Source organism: Etheostoma spectabile, unplaced genomic scaffold, assembly GCF_008692095.1.
Source record: "Etheostoma spectabile isolate EspeVRDwgs_2016 unplaced genomic scaffold, UIUC_Espe_1.0 scaffold00569467, whole genome shotgun sequence".
Classification (NCBI taxonomy): Eukaryota; Metazoa; Chordata; class Actinopteri; order Perciformes; family Percidae; genus Etheostoma; species Etheostoma spectabile.
Window position 1 is genome coordinate 3,579 of NW_022605145.1, and position 20,681 is coordinate 24,259.

The 20,681-nt window shown below is 41.2% G+C and overlaps 2 protein-coding genes across 2 annotated transcripts; one reads left to right on the forward strand and one right to left on the reverse strand.

Annotated features, from left to right (window-relative positions):
* Positions 1 to 671: 671 nt before the first annotated feature.
* LOC116685021 (uncharacterized) lies at positions 672 to 2,224 on the forward strand. The gene is made up of 3 exons (XM_032510322.1): positions 672 to 1,277; positions 1,376 to 1,658; positions 1,791 to 2,224. Exons 1-3 carry the CDS (start codon positions 781 to 783, stop codon positions 1,923 to 1,925), a joined length of 915 nt encoding a protein of 304 aa, XP_032366213.1. The 5' UTR covers positions 672 to 780; the 3' UTR covers positions 1,926 to 2,224.
* A 7,280-nt stretch (positions 2,225 to 9,504) lies between these two features.
* Positions 9,505 to 15,062, reverse strand: LOC116685020 (uncharacterized). The gene is made up of 8 exons (XM_032510321.1): positions 15,059 to 15,062; positions 14,722 to 14,871; positions 12,662 to 12,794; positions 12,420 to 12,535; positions 11,414 to 11,659; positions 10,568 to 10,912; positions 9,749 to 9,846; positions 9,505 to 9,684 (listed from the first exon to the last, which is right to left on the reverse strand). The coding sequence occupies exons 1-8, from the start codon at positions 15,060 to 15,062 to the stop codon at positions 9,550 to 9,552; spliced, it is 1,227 nt and encodes a 408-aa protein (XP_032366212.1). The 3' UTR covers positions 9,505 to 9,549.
* Between the last annotated feature and the right edge of the window lie 5,619 nt (positions 15,063 to 20,681).

A 20,681-nucleotide genomic window follows, 5' to 3' on the forward strand; every position in this document is an offset into this window, starting at 1 on the left:
AATAAAATACTTGAATTTTTTTTTTTTTTTTTTTTTTAAATATATATATCAGTCTCTAAAATAAATAGGCAAATTAAAAGATTCCTGATGGGGGACTTCTCTTACACTAACTGGCTCTGGGAACAGGTTGGACTGGTTCTGACGTCTCTCTGACTCTGAAGTTATGAAGATGTCACGGTGTCATTGGATCAAATAAACATTGTATGCAGCTTCTTCTTCTCTGGTTGCAAGGCGCAATTACAGTTTTTTTCAGTCGCTAACAAGCGTTTGTCGAACCAGTTTTCACATTTTCAAAACTCTAAACACAATTAGCACAGCATCGGTCTTTTGTGGCCATACCATTCACACATTTCAAGTCATTTTCACACAATATGCAGTTAGTGAATACATTTCCACAATGCTTACATTTTCTTAACAGACAAGCTATACCTCCCAACAAAATTGTGGATTGTTTTTGTAGTATTTACAAATGTTAACACACACCATCCCACAACAGCAAAAACAATAATCCAAACCTTAGACACAGTATAAAAACCTCTGCTTCTGCAATGATATCAGTTAAAAAACAATGTATATCAGGTGATAATGAAAAAAAACAATTGAATAATTCACACACAGCTGATTTATGTTGGGTAAATTGGGCAAAGCACAGCTGATTCCAATCTGGCTTAGACTAAGTGGCAAGGGTTATTTTTTTCTATTACATTGACACTTATACATAAGGAGGACTTTGAGGAGTGATGTTTTTGGAAACAAAAACAGAAAAAGGCAAACACTGTAATGTCTGGACAAGGAAGAGTAAGAGCAAGGGGCCCAGGGAGAAGAGCAGGAGCAGGGAGAGGAGCAGTGAGAGGAGCAGGAGCAGTGAGAGGAGCAGGAGTAGTGAGAGGAGCAGTGAGAGGAGCAGGAGTAGTGAGAGGAGCAGGAGTAGTGAGAGGAGCAGTGAGAGGAGCAGGAGTAGTGAGAGGAGCAGGAGTAGTGAGAGGAGCAGGAGCAGTGAGAGGAGCAGTGAGAGGAGCAAGAGCAGGAGCAGTGAGAGGAGCAGGAGCAGTGAGAGGAGCAGGCCCAAGGAGAGGGCAAGGTAGAGGTGTACGAATGCGTGGTGGTGGCATTCCAAGGGCTGCAAGAACAGTAGTCAGTGATGAAATTTGTGCCACTATCGTTGACCATGTAATCAACCACGGTCTTTCACTAAGAGAGGCTGGTGAAAGAGTGCAGCCCAATTTGAGGCGGTCAACGGTTGCCTCCATTATACGCATCTTTCAACAAACCAACAGGTAAGTATTGCATTTTACATGGATTGTTTCTATTCTCACTTGTCATGTCAATAAGGTCACACAGTAATGCATATGTTGAATTTTTTGTCCCTCTAAAGAATGCAACGTCTTCCACCCTCTGGGGGAAGAGGAAAGCTCCTCAATAATGATCAAGAGCTTGCCATTGTAGAAATGGTTGTTGCAAATAATGCAATAAAACTGCATGAAATTCAAGCTAGAATTGTGGAGGACCATGAGATATTTGACAATATCGATAGCATCAGCCTCACAACCATTACACGGACATTGTCCAAACACAGAGTGCGGATGAAGCAGCTCTACACTGTTCCCTTTGAGAGGAACAGTGAGAGAGTCAAGGAGCTACGACGACAGTATGTCCAGGTATAGTGTATATTCAATTCATTGTCCAGTTCTATAAGCTTTGCACTTTGCAAGCAGGTAACATACACAGTAATAGGTTACAGTACAGTATGGTATACAGTAATAACATGATTTACATTAACTTTGTTTCAGAGAGTTATGGAATTGGAGGCCAACCAGACCCCTCATGAATTCATATACATAGATGAGGCAGGATTCAATCTGGCCAAAAGGCGTCGACGTGGACGAAATATAATTGGGAAAAGGGCCACAGTTGATGTGCCATGACAGAGAGGGGCAAACATTACCATGTGTGCGGCAATTGCAAATGCAGGATTACTCCATCACAGATGTCAGGTTGGACCCTATAATACCGAGCGCGTCCTCGCCTTTCTCAATGATCTCCACCAGCACCTGGTTCCAGAGCAGGATCAGGAGGGTGAAAACATGAGGACCTTTGTAATTACCTGGGACAATGTGGCTTTCCATCATTCGCAAGCAATAACAACATGGTTTGAAGTCCACCCAAGACTGGTAAGTCTCTTCCTTCCACCCTATTCACCTTTCCTCAACCCCATAGAGGAGTTCTTTTCTGCATGGAGGTGGAAGGTTTATGAGCATCAGCCACATGACCAGATGTCCCTCCTTCAAGCCATGGATGCTGGCTGCAGGGACATCACAGTTCATGACTGCCAAGGGTGGATCCGACATACCAAGCGTTTTTATCCCAGGTGCATCGCCTTGGATAATATCAGATGTGATGTTGATGAAAACATGTGGCCTAACCCTGAAGATCGCAGAGATTAAATGCAGTAATTTTGTGCTTTTTATTCCCCTCCCTCCCTTTCTATCTGGGCTTTTTACAGTTTTTTTTTTCTTATGCGTTTCATGGATATTTTGTTCACTGTAAGCAATACTGTATAAAATTGTACAATACTGCAGCAATTCTGTTCTATCATACCGTGTTTCTACTGTACCTCCTGTAGTAAACAGTAAATGAAAACAAACTGATTTGCTTTTTACTGGAATGATTTTGAATGTGAACATTACAGTACATGTGGACATACAATTCCCAACCAAGACATGTAGTGTAAAAATGGTGGATTGCATGTTTTGCATGCAAATACCTGTAAAACTGAAACATAAAAGTCTATGCAGTTTTTGTAATGTCAACAATAGCCAGTATTCTGAAACCTGGTGTACTTTGATTGACTGCATGTACTTTCTGAAGCGAAAACAAGTGTTATTCTTTGACAGAATAATTTCATTTTGAGCCAGGTTTCCAGGGTTTTGGTAAAGTTAGTGTGTGCAGAGAAGGATGTGTTCTATTTTGAAATGAAGAGTTAGTATATGTTTAACAAAATGTGTTTTTGAGAAGAAAATTATCCATTTGGCCAATTGTGTTTTGTAGGTGTGAGTCTGTGTTAAGAGTTTAGAAAAAGTATCTGAAGTATGGGTAAGCGCTTGTTAGCGATTGAAAAAAACTGTAAAAAGAAGTAGAAGAAGAGTAACGTGTGGGAGCGGTCGGACCCATGGATGTATTAAGAGAACGGTCTGACCCCTGTGGCGGCGAGCTGAGAACTGAATGGGAGACATTACAGTTTTTCTCGATTGTTTACACACATTTTCTGAAAGAATGCCTCATATTCTCAGAACACTAAACACAAATCAAAAAACACACACACAATGGGCAAAACCCCTCATTTCTCCTGCAAAACTAAACTTTACATTCAAAACAATGTTATTTCTTCTCATAATGGTATTTTGTTTTCAAATGACACACACAAACCATCAAATGAATAGACATTCATAAGAAGCAGTTGAACACTGATGAGCTCAATGTAAAACACCATGATGGATGGAAAACACTTCTTCTCCATTCATTATAATGAATTAGGCCTTTTTTGTTCAGTGTTACACTTACTACAGACAGTACATACATAAGTGTGTTGTAAAATATTTGAGAATATTGTTTTTATACTCAGAAAACACAAATACACAGTAACAAATATATGTTATGTGTCCCACAAAAACCATGTACACAGTGTACATCCCATTCCCAACCAACACAAAGTTGCACATAAACAACATGCAAAACACCAGAAGAATTTACTGTACACAGTTACAGTAAAAAAACAAAAAAAAACTACTATGCTGCATCCTGTCTTCTGATGCGGTCTGGCCTCAGCACCTCATCCACATCACAAGCAATGTTTTCCCGGGCCAAGCAGCGGGGGAAATATTGCCATGGTGATTCCAGCTATGAAGAGCATCAGCTGCTACATGTCCACATGCGTCCTCTATAGCTCGGAGAAGAGGTATACGCATTTGTGGATTTCGGTCAAACTCTTTCTATCTCCAGGCAGAAAAAATTCCTCAATAGGATTGAGGAATGGAGAATATGGAGGGAGATAAACAACTAACAGCATGGGGGGGGGGGGCAGTGAACCAGTGATGAACCAGAGCATGTCATTGTCATTGTTTTTCTTTGTATTTACCGTAGTGTTATGTATGGCATTATTTTCTAGGACCATATTCATGAGTTCAGTTTCCTGTCAAAGAGACGGAAGACGTTCCCGACCACCTTGTGTTGTTCTGCCAAACAAATAGTAAAATACTGTAAATACTGTGAAGGAATACAACGTAGGAATACTGTGCAGTACTGCAATATTCTAGTGAGAGTAGATTTCTTACCTATTCTTATTTCAGAAATTCGGGACGATGGATGCTACAGTGTACCTGCTCACATTTTGGCTGTACTCTTTGCCCATCAGAGATTACAGTCCTTGGCCTTTCTCTTCCTCTTCCTCTTCCTCGTCCACCTCCTCCTACTACTGTCACTCCTCTGGTTCTGACTCTGTTTCCAATGTTGGCATCCATTCCTCCACAACAGAAGAGCTCACCTTTTGCCGTTTTGTGTTAAAGCTCTGATTGCTAACTGTAAAGCTGTGTGACGGGGGTTTGCCCTTGTGATGGGTCAGTGTGCATATATGAAAGGCAGTGTGTTCCTTGTGAAGACAAGAGATTTTCTTCATGAAAATTGTGCCAAAGGCAGAGAATTGTGTGTAGTGTTTTGAAAAAAGTGTGTTTTAGAACTGCAGTCTGAGTGTAGAGCAGGAATTGTGCTTGTAGTTTGGCAGAATTGGTTCAGGGGGTTGGTGACTGAGTTACATGTTGTGGTCATTGTGTCTCAAGTACCAGTATTTGGGTGTAAACAATTGGGAAAACTGTAACAGGCAATGGAGGAGGCATGTGGAGATATTGACCAGGCATCATGTCAGGCCTGGAGACGGCATTCAAGGAGATATTTTCCCCGGTGCCTTGGACTGGAGGATATTGCGGCCGGACCCAGAAAGACGACATGATGTAGGCTGATTGTTTTTTTGTTTTTTGTGAAATTACTATTTTGTGTTGTGACTTTGTCTTGGTTTGATGAGTGTGAATAAACACCAATACTTGAAGTTTGGATCCTTGTATGTTTACATGACACTATGACAAAAGTATGACCTCAAATTGACATCTGTACACAGAGAAAGAGAAAGCCAGATGTGTGTTGTATTCATACCATCAGTGTGTAGTTGGCACATTGTGTGCTTAGTAGATGATGGCTTGTGTTTACTGTTTGATACGAAAACACCATTTTTACGAAGGTGTGAAGAGTTAATCTAGCTGTGTTCGATTTTGCAAGAGAACTACAATGTTTTGACAATTGGGTGAAAGGTTTTCTTATTTGTGTGTAGAGTTTTGCAAAAATAGCCAATAGTTACAAAAAATGTGCTTACAGTTTTTTCTGAATGCTTAAGCGCTAATCGTGATTCTTGTAGCACAATTTCTAAAACTATTAAAACGTATAGCAAAACCACTCACTGAGTTTGCAAAACTAAAAGCACAAACACTGCATTGCACTCAGTTTGCAATTTTGTAGCACACATTTTGCAAAACTGTAGGCACAATTCACTGCACAACACTCTTTTTGCAGAACTTTAAACACAACTCTCTGCTTACACTCAATTACCAAATTTCCAACACACTCCTAGCAAAATTATACACATGTATGGCTATCATTAACACTATCTTGCAAACTGTCTGGCACACTTTCACATGTGAAAACTATTTTAGATAATTAGTTCACTTTGCAATCAGCCTAAGCACTATAAATAAGCCCCAGGTAAGCTGTCTGTGTGGAGTACAATGGATGGAGCAGTAAGAGTGAGAAGTGAGAATCAGAGGAGGCCGAGGGAGAGGACGTGGAGTTGAAGAAGCAAGAGGGTTAGAGGAAGTTAGAGGAAGAGGACAAGGAGGAGCAAGAAGAGGACGAGGAGGGGAAAGAGGAAGGGTAAGAAGAGTAAGAAATAGAATAACTGATGACATCAGAGCTACAATAGTGGACCATGTCATCAACCATGGGATGACCCTGAGGGAAGCTGGCCAACGGGTTCAGCCTAATTTGAGCCGCTACACTGTGGAAAGCATCATTAGGACATTTCGAAATGAGAATCGGTAAGTATTTTGTAGCACTGCCATACTCTAATGAGAAACACAACAGTACCATACATGCAAAAATACTGAAATTGTTACTTTACAGAATTGCTAGACGTCCAGATGTTGGGGGCAGAGGAAGAATGTTCACTCCAGAGCAAGAGACCCATATAGTGAACATGGTGATTGCCAATAATGCAATAAGACTGCACGATATACAGCAGCGCATAATTGATAATGACACCATCTTTCAAAATATACACAGTGTAAGCATTTCTGCACTAAGTCGTGTACTTGCGCGCCACAGAATAAGAATGAAGCAAATTTACAGAGTTCCTTTCGAGAGAAACACAGAACGTGTAAAGCAACTGCGATATGACTATGTGCAGGTAAGCTATAGTGTCATTGGTTCTGAATTTGGAAGTGCAGAATGATGGAACCAGAAGCAGATGCCATGGGACATGAGCTACTTTTTGTAGATGAGGCCGGTTTTAACCTCAGTAAAACCAGGAGACGTGGCAGGAACATTATTGGACACCGTGCCATCATCAATGTCCCAGGACAACGTGGTGGTAACATAACCATGTGTGCAGCTATAAGCCAAAATGGTGTTGTTCACCATCATGCAACCATAGGCCCATACAACACTGCACACATTATTGCATTCCTGGACACCTTACATGACATGCTCACTGTTCAGAGACCAGAGCATGCCCGATATGTCATCATATGGGACCATGTTAGTTTCCATAGGGCTGCTTTGGTCCGCAACTGGTTTACAGACCACCCATTCTTCATGGCACTCAACCTCCCTCCATACTCTCCATTCTTAAATCCCATCGAGGAGTTCTTCTCTGCCTGGCGCTGGAAAGTGTCCGACCGTCATCCTCATCAACAGGTAGCCCTTTTACAGGCAATGGAGGAGGCATGTGGAGATATTGACTAGGCATCATGTCAGGCCTGGATACGGCATTCAAGGAGATATTTTCCCCGGTGCCTTAGACTGGAGGATATCGCATGCGATGTGGACGAAATTTTATGGCCAGACCCAGAAAGACGACATGATGTAGGCTGATTGTTTTTTTGTTTTTTGTGAAATTACTATTTTGTGTTCTGACTTTGTCTTGGTTTTGATGAGTGTGAATAAACACCAATACTTGTTTGGATCCTTGTATGTTTACATGACACTATGACAAAAGTATGACCTCAAATTGACATCTGTACACAGAGAAAGAGAAAGCCAGATGTGTTTTGTATTCATACCATCAGTGTGTAGTTGGCACATTGTGTGCTTAGTAGATGATGGCTTGTGTTTACTGTTTGATACGAAAACACCATTTTTACGAAGGTGTGAAGAGTTAATCTAGCTGTGTTCGCTTTTGCAAGAGAACTACAATGTTTTGATAATTGGGTGAAAGGTTTTCTTATTTGTGTGTAGAGTTTTGCAAAAATAGCCAATAGTTACAAAAAATGTGCTTAAGCAATCAGACAAAACTGTAAGTTTTCAAAATATTCTGGATAGAAATTCAAGAAAACAGCGAGTCAACTTGTAAAATAAAAAGATCTGTTAAAATGATATTCCTAAATAAAGACCTTATAATACACAGTAGGCTTAGAGGCCACGTCAACTGTACGTAACCTTACGTGGTGTCCTGACGTAAGAACGAACGGCTGCTGACTAACTTTTTTAGTTTGTCATATATTACCCTAAATGTGGTCTGAATTATGGTTTATACTACACGTGCTTTAGAACATCGTAACTCAAGCTGCGTGTCGTCAATAAAACAAACTATTATACATAAATATATACAGTATATATATATTAAATATTTATTTCTTTGCCATTTATGATCCGTTAGCTTCCTCTGTGGCGAAAAGCTGATTGGCTCTCACGCGGCTTAGGAGTCCCATTTCTGGATTGTCATTGGCCGTCCCGTGTTGTCAGTCAGAAAATGACTCCCGCCCCTCGAGATATTTTGACAGAGGCTAAATGCTAATGCTAATCCCTGTTAGCTTCGAATAGAAAAAGGTTTTAAAATAACTCGACGGTAAACTGCGGCTGATTCGGAAAGGAGACAACAACATGTCTGACGTTGTTCAGTGAGGTCGCGGAGTTTAACGGAGTAGTACTCCGCTCCATTGATAAGCTAACGCAGCTAACCGTTAGCCTCCGCTCGGGTTAGCCTGAGTGTGAATGGAGTCGTAAACAGTTTAATGTCTGCCATATGAAGCTGTCTGTCTACGGTTCTGATCGATTACAGAGCAGTACATGTGGCATTACATGTGTAAATGAGAATCACAAAAAGCTTATTTACCTCTCGCGCTAACATTGCTTGTACACTGCACTCTTCATACTGTGATGAGCGCAGAGCGCATGCGCGAGTTGAGACCGCTGTGTGTTTATGTTTTAGGTTCATGTTCATCTCTTTGGTCAGTACACAAGAAAAATATAAAAAAATACTATAGTACTATACTATATATACTGTATATATAGTATGTGTCAGGATGGATAAGAACAATATAAATAGTATATTATACTTTACTAGTATACTATATATAAAATACTATATATAGTGCATGTCAGGATGGCTATAAAAACCTCTTTATTAACGGTTTATAAGCTGTAACTAATGTTTAAATGACATAACAGTTTCAGAAGAAGAGCTTGTCTTGTTGCTAAGAGACAGATAATTAATTATCACACTCTTAAAAAACCTTTGTCTTTGAAATTCACTCTTAAAAAAGTCTTTATTTCATTTTGGCATTTTTTCCCAATTACACTTTTATTTCTCATTTTATGATCAAATATAACAAGAAAAGCATCTAATCTCCATATAATATATTAAGATATAATCAAATAAAACAAGAAAAGCATCTAATCTCCATATACTATATTAAGATATGATCAAATATAACAAGAAAAGCATCTAATCTCCATATAATATATTAAGATATTATCAAATATAACAAGAAAAGCATCTAATCTTCATGTTTAAGAAGCTGCAAAAAGATGAATTGATTATAAAAATAGTTGCGACTAATTGATTAAAAGTGTAACTTCAGTACTTTTCAACATGGACCCTATTTAGTTAAAGAGTAAGATCCTTTTATTTTACCATGAAACAGAAATCACCGTCACCAAACCACCAGACTCCATGTAAATAATCACTACTTTTAGCATGTATAGAGCAGCATATCTCCACCAGACTCCATGTAAATAATCACTACTTTTAGCATGTATAGAGCAGCATATCTCCACCAGACTCCATGTAAATAATTACTTTTTTAGCGTGTATGGAGCAGCATGCGCATGGGAAAATAGGGTCCAGGTTGAAAAGGAAAATCCAGAACTGACTCTGAATCAGCTGATAGTTGCAGCTCTGTTGTGCTCCGTCACATCTTAGAGGAAAGAAAGAGACGCAGCAACTCAACACTACAGCTCGTCCCTCTTCCTCCTCCTCTTGTTGGTCTTCTGGTCTTCCTTGTGGAAGACTTCTCCATCGGCCTGCTTCCTCCAGCTCAGCTTGATGTTGTGGTCCAGCCCCTGGGCCCTCAGCTTCTGTTGGAGCTGAGACACATATCTTATTAGATTGGTTCTTCATGAAGGTAAAACAGTAGAAAACATGATGTACCTGATTCAACATGGCCGCCATCACATCAGACTCATTCAGATCCCCATCCCCCTTCTTCACAAACTTCACTTTCATCACTTTCTTTGAAACAGGAACCACTTTGGAAAGATCAAAGAAACTTTATGAGTTCAAACATGACTTTACATCTCAAAATATACAGCTCAATATCAACGGAAGAAGGTTTCTGGAGAACATCAACGCAGATCATGGTTTTAAAAGTTGGAACATTCAATGACAGCCAAAGACTTATTTAACAAGGAGAAATGAACGTGCACACAAGCAGGCAGACCCACTGGACCAAGAGCCCTGGTGGTCTAGACCTGCTCTATCTGTAGATTATAGAGTGGTCTAGACCTGCTCTATCTGTCAATTATGGATCAGTCTAGACCTGCTCTATCTGTCAATTATAGAGCGGTCTAGACCTGCTCTATCTGTAGATTATAGAGTGGTCTAGACCTGCTCTATCTGTAGATTATAGAGCGGTCTAGGACCGTGGTCTAGGACTGAAGGATCACAGGACGCTGCTTCCATCATTGGGGGAGCTGGGGGGGAACGTGAAGTAACACCTCCATCACATTTAGTTCTGGTTACCTACAGAATATATTTAGACTCTTTATGTAATTCAAAAAAATATAAACATGGTGGTATATATATACAGTATATATTACTCATTTATAATATACTTAGTCTGATGCGTTCCACATAAAAAATCTAAAATTTTGAACAATTCAGATAAAAAAATCTGAAATGAGCATCAAAGCTCACCTGGACCGTACCACTCACCCGGACCGTACCACTCACCTGGACCGTACCACTCACCTGGACCATAGCAAATGAACGCTCTCTCCATGTCACATGGCCAGTCCTCCCAGGCTCCGGATTGGCTGAAGTCTGCAGCCACGCAGGTCTGGTTCCCGTTCTTGATATCAGGTTGCCCGGTCTTCCAGAAGCTGAATGAGGAGGAACTTCCATCAGACCACTTCCAGGGGTCTCTGGAGAGGCCAATCCAGGGTTGAAGGGGTACTCCAGCTATCACCGCCCTCATCTTCTGGATATCTGCCATGTTTCTCACGCTGGCCAGGTCTGTGTAGTTAGCTCTGCAGTAGCTCTGGGCTTCAGTCCATGAAATAGTGGTGTTGACGTGGACAAAAGTCACATTTGACCCTGAAAATGGAGCAAAGAGAATTTTGGAGGCAGCAGAACATCCTACCTCCATCCATCCACATCTGGGATTCAAGTCTTCATAACATCTACAATAAATCCACTGAGATATAAAGAACCACATCAATAAACTAACTTAACAGTCTCTCCACTTTAATAAGAAATGTCCTCCTAAAAAACAAGATTATATTGTTTTGATTATACGTATATCTGCATATGAATATTTCCTCAGGGTTATTAAACACACATATGTTTATATTGTAAGATGTGTGCACATGAACATGCACAAGTTTAATCTCTTTAATAAGAGGACTTCCTCTGGTGGGGGTGCTGGTGTCCCCTCTCATTCTGCCATCTCATTATCTCTGGAAAGCTCTTTGAATGGCACCACCTGGCCAGAAGCTGCTGTTGGTTGGAGTGACTGTTACCACGGAGACCGGAGTAATGAAAACAAAGAGGCAATGAAAAGCAGTGAAGGGAAACTTCACTAGTTAATACTCTTACCTCTGACATCTGCGCAGACTGGACACGCCACTGTGTGAAAACCTCTGTCGTTACAAATGTAGTCGAACCAGTCTCCATTATTAGTAACTGCGACGCAGGCTTTTTCACTGTATTTAACATCTGGTTCTCCTGACCCCCATCGTGTGAAGTCCGTCTCCCCGGGTTTGTAGAAACTTGGGTCTGACAGGGACCACCTCCAGCTGTCCCCGGACAGTCCTACCCAGGCTCTCTGGTTGCAATTAGACACTTTGTTATTTCCATAAATGTAGTTTACATTTCAGTTTTCCTAGGTGAGAGACACTTTAAGATTAGTTGAGCTAGACGGACCAATATTAACCAAACAAAGGTTTCTTTCTTTCTTTCTTCCTTCTGTTTCCTCCTCTATCACACACTTCACAAATTACAAAATCTTGTAATTCTCAATCCCAGTTGGCAGCACAGAACCATTTGGCGGTGAAACTGTAGTGAAGCGTCACAAATATAATTAAAATGTATTTAAGAAATAACTGTCAGCTCTCTGGTTGAGATATGAAGAATTAGACTCTACTGTAGCTTTTTGTTGGAGACCATATGTTGACCTAATCCTTCCATTAGTTCTTAGTTCCTCTGGAGGGTGTAGTACCTCCGGTCAGCTCTCTGGTTGTGATATGAAGAATTAGCGATAGTTTCTGATTTTGAATTAGCTTCTCAAGAACATAGATCTCTGCTGGTGTAAATACTGTTTGATGATTTAGTTTTGTTGAATGTTTTGCTGCATTAGTTGTTTTTAGGTTTCAGGGTCTGGTATCGACCTGCTTCTATTGCTGCCTCTTCAAATACAAAGAATTGAAGCAAAACTAAGTAAAAGCGATATTTGACCCTGCTCATTTGATGCTTCTATGTTAAAGTGCCCAAATTGATGGTATGCTCATGTTCAGGTCCATATTTGTATTTTGAGCTTGGACCAGAATAGGTTTTCATGGTTTCATTATCAAAAACACCATATTTGTCCCATTGGCCCCCCCACCTCTGGGAGGAACTACTGGGGTCGGGTGCGTTGCCACATAGGTGGCAGTGAAGGTCAGGGGGCCTTGACGGACCAGACCAGGGGGGCAGAGGCTCTGGGGAGGTGGAACGTCACCTCTTTGTGAGGGAAGGAGCCAAAACTTGCGCGGGAGGTTGAGCGCTACCAGTTAGATCTGGTGGGGTAGATGGTAGAATAGATGTGTGTTGCCATTTGCACAGGTACAGGGTCAATGACGCCATCACTGATTGGTCGACAGCGACTTGACTGTCATCACCTCAGAGTCGACTTTAATATGGAGCTGGAACTGGTTCTGAACCCTCGGAGCGCGAGGCAGAGAGGGACTGACCCGGCCCAGAGGAGGCCCGGGGCCCCCGTCTGGAGGGTTAGGGTTAGAGCATGAGATGGATAGAACTGGCCAATAGGAACGTGGCCCCGCACAACTGGCCAATAGGAATGGGGCCTCTCCCAACTGGCCAATAGGAATGTGGCCCCGCCCAACTGGCCAACAGGGAACGTGGCCCCCCCAACTGGCCTATAGGAAGGTGGCCCGCCCCAAGTGGCCAATAGGAACGTGCCCCCACCCGACCATATAATGTAAAATTAATAAAAATAAATAGTCTAATAGGGCTCTTTAATGAGAATGAAGCCCTAAAATAAGAGCTTTATATGCATGACTGAGACAATGAGAAAATATGGTGAATACTGCTGAATCACCACAATATAGTATATACATGTATATACACATATATATATATACAGTATATATATATATATATATATATATATATATATATATATATATATATATAGTAAAGATCCCCAGCAACATGCACTGTAAGAAAGCTACGTGTAAATGTAGACGTAAAAATACGTAAAAAATATATCATTAATATTATTATTATTAATATTAAACATATTATTGATATTGTTAATAATATTAATATTATCAATATTATTGATATTATTGACATTATTGATATCATAGATAATATTATATTATTAATATTATTGACATTATTATTGTACCTGAGATGTTTCTCATGGTTATGGTAACTCTGGAATATTGGAAACATCCGTAGTCATCAGTTAGTTATTTTAAATTGTTAATCATTGGCTGCCCCCCCCCCCCCCCCCGGAGGACTTTACGGTTCCTGTAAAGGCTGTAAAAACATCTTATGACAGTATCAAACAATCTTTATGGGCCATTACAGCCATTCCCCTTGATGTCAACGAATCTAAAGAACACAGAATAAGATATGGTGATACCTCATAATAGCAGTTAGAAATGATACAAACACAAATCCACTACTGTTACCACTGCTACAGTAGTACTAGTACTGTTACCACTGCTACAGTAGGTACTAGCACTGTTACCACTGCTACAGTAGGTACTAGCACTGTTACCACTGCTACAGTAGTACTAGTACTGTTACCACTGCAGAAGTACTAGTACTGTTACCACTTCTACAGTAGTCCTGGCACTGTTACCACTGCTACAGTAGTACTAGTACTGTTACCACGGCTACAGTAGTACTAGTACTGTTACCACTGCTACAGTAGTACTAGTACTGTTACCACGGCTACAGTAGATCTAGTACTGTTACCACGGCTACAGTAGAACTAGTACTGTTACCACTGCTACAGTAGTACTAGTACTGTTACCACGGCTACAGTAGAACTAGTACTGTTACCACGGCTACAGTAGAACTAGTACTGTTACCACTGCTACAGTAGGTACTAGTACTGTTACCACTGCTACAGTAGTACTAGCACTGCGCATTTGAGCAACTATGACAATATAGATTTACTCCAGTTGTAGTGTAGGAAAGAAGGGACCAGTATTACAGTGTACCCCTATGGTTGGTTTATGCCTTCCCTAAACCATCTTGAATTATATTGTTATTAGGACGTGGGTTAATAGGAAAGACGTCTTTTCAGAAAACATTAAAGTTTGGTTAAACAACAATGAACAGAGTTTAATTTAACATATGTTTTTTTTTTATTTGAGAACAAAGCGCACCACTTTAAAATAAATCCTTATGGAGTTTTTTAAGGAAGGAGCTAAATCAATATTTTACGGATTACGATTAGCTGAGAACTCCATTAAACATTTTCACAGTATACTCAACAGTACACGTATTTGTACACCGTTGTATCCTTCAAAAGTTTTTTTTGAAAGCTTTTCCGAGTCCGTTGTCTGTGAGGTTGAAACATCCACACCAGTCCAGGATCTGGATGAGTCATGGAGCTCAGACTTGGTCTTAAACTGAGAATCTGAACTTCATTCCCCTGGTCTGCAGACTGCTCGCCGCAGATGCAGCTTGGCTTCCACACTCGTGGTAGGACGCGTCCCTCCAGGCCGCTGTGTGGTACGACGCGTCCCTCCAAGCCGCCGCGTGGTAGGACGCGTCCATCCGGGCCGACTCGTGGTAGGGCGCGTCCCTCCAGGCCGCTGTGTGGTAGGACGCGACCCAAAAATAACTGCAGGTTGATTGTGGGCGACAACGCTGTCGTGGTTAGCTCGCCGAAACTCTACTACCGAAGTTGCTGGCTGGCTACGCAACGTTAGCTATATCCGCTAGCATCCGTACAGGCTAACTATAGCCAGTTAGCTTTGTGTGTAACGTAACAAAACCCACCCATCTCGTAGGAGCGAAGCTTACTATTTTATTCAATACAAATATGGTATAAAAGGTGGACTACTGCCACATGTAGATGTTGACAACATGGACGCATATATAGGGAACACCAAGGCAGTCGTAATATTTACCTAGCAGGCTAGGCTAACACTGTTGTGCTAACGTCCGGCGGCATAGCGTTAGCTAGCGTCTAAACTTGTGAAAGCCAAACAACTTCCCCGTCTAAGTTGTGTTTCACTTTCCCTCCAATATTATTATAACATAATAAAGTCACCTGGACTCAGGGGAGACCATAGACTGTTAATTTTAAAAGACCAGAAGCCAGATTAGATATATGTTATGTTGTTTGCAGACACCTGGACACAGTTCCCTCCAGGGAGTTTCACAGCATCCGTCTAACTTTCCTCGTCTCTTAAAGTGGACGGGGCCGAGTCCTCTGCCGTGTTTCAACAGGAACTATTTCACCAGAAGGAGCTCAGAAAATAACTTATGATTACTGAGCTGGACGTCTCTTATTTTATGGATTGGATTTGCTAATAAATGAATAAACTGTGATAAGAGTCCTGTTGTCACACGGATATGTAAATGTGTCATAATAATAAAGGTAGTAACATTTACGAAACATGAAACACTCACCTGATGCAGCCATGATGAGCAGAAGAAGTCTGTCCATCTTGCTCTCGGTCGTCCTCGCTGTGTCTTCAGACAGGACGCTGCTCTGGGTCGTCCTCACTGTCTCCTCGCTGTGTCTTCAGACAGGACGCTGCTCTGGGTCGTCCTCACTGTGTCTCCTCGCTGTGTCTTCAGACAGGACGCTGCTCTGAGTCGTCCTCACTGTGTCTCCTCGCTGTGTCTTCAGACAGGACGCTGCTCTGGGTCGTCCTCGCTGTGTCTTCAGACAGGACGCTGCTCTGGGTCGTCCTCACTGTGTCTCCTCGCTGTGTCTTCAGACAGGACGCTGCTCTGGGTCGTCCTCGCTGTGTCTCCTCGCTGTGTCTTCAGACAGGACGCTGCTCTGGGTCGTCTTCGCTGTGTCTCCTCGCTGTGTCTTCAGACAGGACGCTGCTCTGGGTCGTCTTCGCTGTGTCTCCTCGCTGTGTCTTCAGACAGGACGCTGCTCTGGGTCGTCCTCGCTGTGAGGACGCTGTTCATATAACTCTTGTTACTTGTTCCAGCTCCTCTACTATTTACATGTTAGGTAAATAATGATCAGAACAGATAATGAATATGCAAATAGACAAACTCTCTCACACACACACACACAGACACACAACACAGACATCCTTCCATGGTAGGGTGTAGTGAATAACGCACATAATATTGATAAGACACATGAAAGTCTGGAAAACCTGACCTCCGTTTGCGGGTTCAGCGGTTTTCCTCCAACCTGCGTAACATGTTACTCCTGCACCAGATGGGTCCAGATTCACTGTTAGCAGCTCGTGGGGGGGGCTGTGCCATGTGATAGGTGATCAATGCTGAACATTCATCCCAGACATTGAAGGGAACCTCACTGACACCGTCCAATCAGCTAGACCACCTCGCCACTAGTCTTAGGACTCGAGATGTCTCCCAAACTGGACTGGGGTGCTTGTAAATGGGGGGGGGGAGGCTTGGGGGGGGAAAAACTTTGTAGTTCCAATAATCTCTGTGATCTGTTTTCTGTTTAGAAGTATTTGCTGTATTCTCCCTTAATAATGATTTCCTCTTTGTTCAGTACCAAGCCTACAACTCACAGATGGTGGTCCTGAACAGTTTCATCTGCTACTCGGACTCAGCGTCCAAATTTGAGTTGATCCAGATTCATAAAATCCATTTTAATTCTCATTTTCCTTCTTTTGGACTAGATGCAGTGGTCGCTTAACCCTTGTGTTGTCTTCCCATCAAGATTGAAAATCAATGTTTTGAACTTTTTATGATGTTTTTGCCCCTTTTTCAACCATTTTTTCCCATATTTGCAACATTTTTGACGTTTATCACTACGTAACACTAACTCTTTATTTAGTTTTACAGTTGTTTTGGGAATTTATGGTCAATATACCTAATTTATAGGAAATTATAGCTAAGGTTTGAGTTAGAAAAAGCAGAAATTAGGAATTATTTAGACTAAAATTAAAGGAATAGGTCTTTTACTCGATACTATTTTGAAACCACTTTTTTTATGCTATGAAAATTAATAAGACACCCAAAAATGATTGAAAGCAGTGATTTGTACTTTCCAAAGAGCGTTGTGTGGACTCAATCATGTTATTTGGGGAATTAAAAGAACATTGATACAGGAAAACGGGTCAATTTGACCCGAGGACGACATGAGGGTTAAACTAAGAGGTTTAGATTCTCATTTGGGGACATGCAGATGTGCAATGTCTTCTTTTCAGTTATTTTCCATTGTGTTGTGATTAGTATGTAATCAAAAGGGGGGAATGTAATGGAAAATTACATTAACCAATGATTTTCATGTTAATTATTCATAAGAAAACACACAAACAGGCACACACATAAACACACACACACACACACACACACACAGACAGACAGACACACACACACACAGACACACGCACACACACACACAAGCACACATAAACACACACACACACACACACACGTTCCTTCAGGTTATTCATTGACGGCGTCCTGGGGCCTCTTGCATGAAAGTAGAATAAAGATATCCAGGATAAGTGAAAAAGCGCAGCTTGACTTAGTGTGATCTGTTCATTGCGGCTTAATCGGTTGCACGCTTGCCGAGCCAGGATGAACAGGTGAAGATACGGCTCTTGTCAAACGGAGAGAAAAAGCCCAACATAGCGGACCCTACTGAATGTGTGGGGTTTAAAAATATAGCCTTTGCCTCAAAAGAGAGCAGAGGGAACTAATGTTCCTCGGGAAATGGACAAGGACTAAAGCTTAATTTCAAACCTTTATTCACAACGCAAGAACATGTTTTACAACCATGCACTAATCTCTATAAGATAATCCTAATTCTTTGTACAATTAATGTTCATACAGAACAATCAGAAAGGGACAACAACTAGAAAAGGAAGTAAGTGACTTCAATACACGCTCTGAGCATATGAAAAACATATTCATGTTTTTTTTTATTCTTCTAACAAGTGACCGCACCAAAATAAAAAGATTAGAAGCATTGTGGTGTTCCCGGTGTGATGAATGTAAACTACACTACATACGTGCTGTATATAGGCCACGTTATTGGTCCAGGGATGTGAGACTAATTGAGAAGATTATAAAACCAAAGTAAGCTATAATAAAACAACATTAGGCCCACTTATTAAGGAGTAACACAAACTGTCCTTTATTAGAAAAGGACAAGTAACAAGAAAATGAAATCATGAATGTATTGGTCTCTGACCAGTCTGCCGTTAATATCATCTGGGAATATCGCTACATAACTTAATCTTCGGAGCGCGTCCTGTATAAACCTGAAGCTGAGACCACGGACGCTGCGCTGCTCATCTCTACTTTTACAGAGAGAGTGGACACTGACGCGACTCGCAGGTCTGCCGGCAGGCAGCAGCCACCGGCCACCGGGCAGCGACCGCACGCCAAGAAGCCTCGACATAGTACCGTCCCACCGGAAGGAAAGTCCCACTCCGCATCAGGGTGCCAGTTCAACCATTTCTAAACATCTAAACAACTGTAGTAGGGTTAAATCCAACTCGCGACAACAATAGTGACAAGTAGGCTATGCATGTTACAGTTTTTCTCCATTGGTTTGGCTCATTCTTGAAACAGAAATTACATTCTCAAAACTCTAAGATCATTTGGCAAAACATTCTTACAGTTTAGCACAACACTATAGCTCACCTGCAAAGCTCATACCTCTCCCAAAACAGTTCACTCATGCTTCAAAACTAATTCATTTCTCATATAAAGAGTCAGTGCCACCAAATGGCAAAGATCCTTCTCAATTGCTTCGCTCATTTCTCGAAACACGACCGGACGTTCTCAACACTCTTGGTGCTATTGCCAAAATAACGTGGATGGTTCGGCACAACACCATGGTTCACCTGCAAAAGCTCATACCTCTCCCAAAACAGTTCACTCATGTGTCAAAACTAAATTTCCTTCTCATTTAACCAGTCAGTGCCCCCAAAATGCTTTGTCCCTTTAGCATTATGTAAGCACTGCAAGTCAGAATGTTTAGATATTTTGTCACTATGGCAGAGGACATGGAAATATCCCTCATATCCACCTTTCAGTCTTAGCCCAGTCCTTCATTAACAATGGTGACAACCCGACAATGCGTGAGCTTAGAATTGTAAGGTTCTATCTCCGTTTAGGGTCGTTCTGAGATATTGAGCATCAACGTTTTTACATCCCAGCTGACAAAACCGTTATGTAGTATAATCTTCTATTATAGCCTTATCTATTACATGTAATCTTTTTTTTTTCTTTTTTTTTTTTACAAAAATAACACCACACAGGCATTACTGTAATAAACACCTAATGGATCAGATTGTGTCAAAAACTCAATGTTGACCATAAGTGGAGATATAACCTTATAATTCTAAGCTATAGTTACTGTAATAGTTTATTTTGTCCAATGTTTTTCATTGTCATTTTTTAGTAACATAGCATTGAGGTAAGATATTAGTCACACACACACACACACACACACAAAATGAATAGGTAAATATCAATGTGTAAATACATATATTTCTTGCTCTATGAACAGTGTCCTGTCCTATACAACATATACAGTAATTCCATCATTGACGACAACATACCTGTTTTCCCTGCGAAAGGTGGGGATGATGGAGAGACTGTGGAGCGAGGCACATTAGGCTGCACTCGGCGACCTGCCTCCGCCATTGTGGGACCATGGTTGATGACCTGGTCTATAATCGTGGCCCGAATTTCATCCGGGACAGCTGATGTCTTCGTGCTCCTCTGCCTCTTCCTCCTATTCCACCATCACCACCTTCCTCCTCCTCCTCCTCCTCCTCTCTCCTCCTCTTCCTCCTCTTCCTCCTCTACCTCCTCTTACTCGAGCAGGCAGTTGCTTCTGTCATTTACCTGGCCAGGTGCCTCCATGTTCAGAAATTGTGCTGGTCTTGCATTGTCAAGATCTTTCTATACATGTTTGGGAGCAATCACAGTCATGGACAGCACCTGTCATGTAACTAAACATACTGTTTGATTGGTCATCTGAGATGTGTGAAACTCCTCCTTCGTTAGTAAAGTTCTAGTTTCACCTGACTGTCAATTGCTGTGAAAAAAAAAAATGTATCAATGTTCCAAGGGATTCATGTGTGGTATTCATGGTATATGTTCTTGACTCATTTTGACAATTGAACAGACTATTGTGCATGTAATGGCTTATACAATGAAATGATGCTGACAAGTTTTGGAGTGAACAACCATTAGACCGAGAATCAACAATCAGTTTAGATCAGCAAGATCTATTCACTGGATAAATTGTACTAAATGTAGGCTACCTGTACTTAATCATTTGCAAAGATGTACTGAGACATTGAGGCATGTACTTAGGCATTTGCAATTGATGAAATGAATGAGAAATTCAATTTGTTGTGAACAATTGCCAAGTAGTTTGGAGTTTGTCCATGTTGTTTTGAGAATGTAATTTCTGTTTCAAGAAATG

Excerpts from the sequence above, each read along its gene's own strand:
- LOC116685021 (XM_032510322.1), top strand. The coding sequence starts at position 781 with ATGTCTGGACAAGGAAGAGTAAGAGCAAGGGGCCCAGGGAGAAGAGCA. Across the intron at positions 1,278-1,375 it reads ATCTTTCAACAAACCAACAG|AATGCAACGTCTTCCACCCT; the intron begins GTAAGTATTGCA and ends GTCCCTCTAAAG. Across the intron at positions 1,659-1,790 it reads TACGACGACAGTATGTCCAG|AGAGTTATGGAATTGGAGGC; the intron begins GTATAGTGTATA and ends ACTTTGTTTCAG.
- LOC116685020 (XM_032510321.1), bottom strand. Across the intron at positions 12,536-12,661 it reads AAGTCGCTGTCGACCAATCA|AGGTGACGTTCCACCTCCCC; the intron begins GTGATGGCGTCA and ends TCCCTCACAAAG. Across the intron at positions 11,660-12,419 it reads CCCAGTAGTTCCTCCCAGAG|TGTCTAATTGCAACCAGAGA; the intron begins GTGGGGGGGCCA and ends GAAATAACAAAG.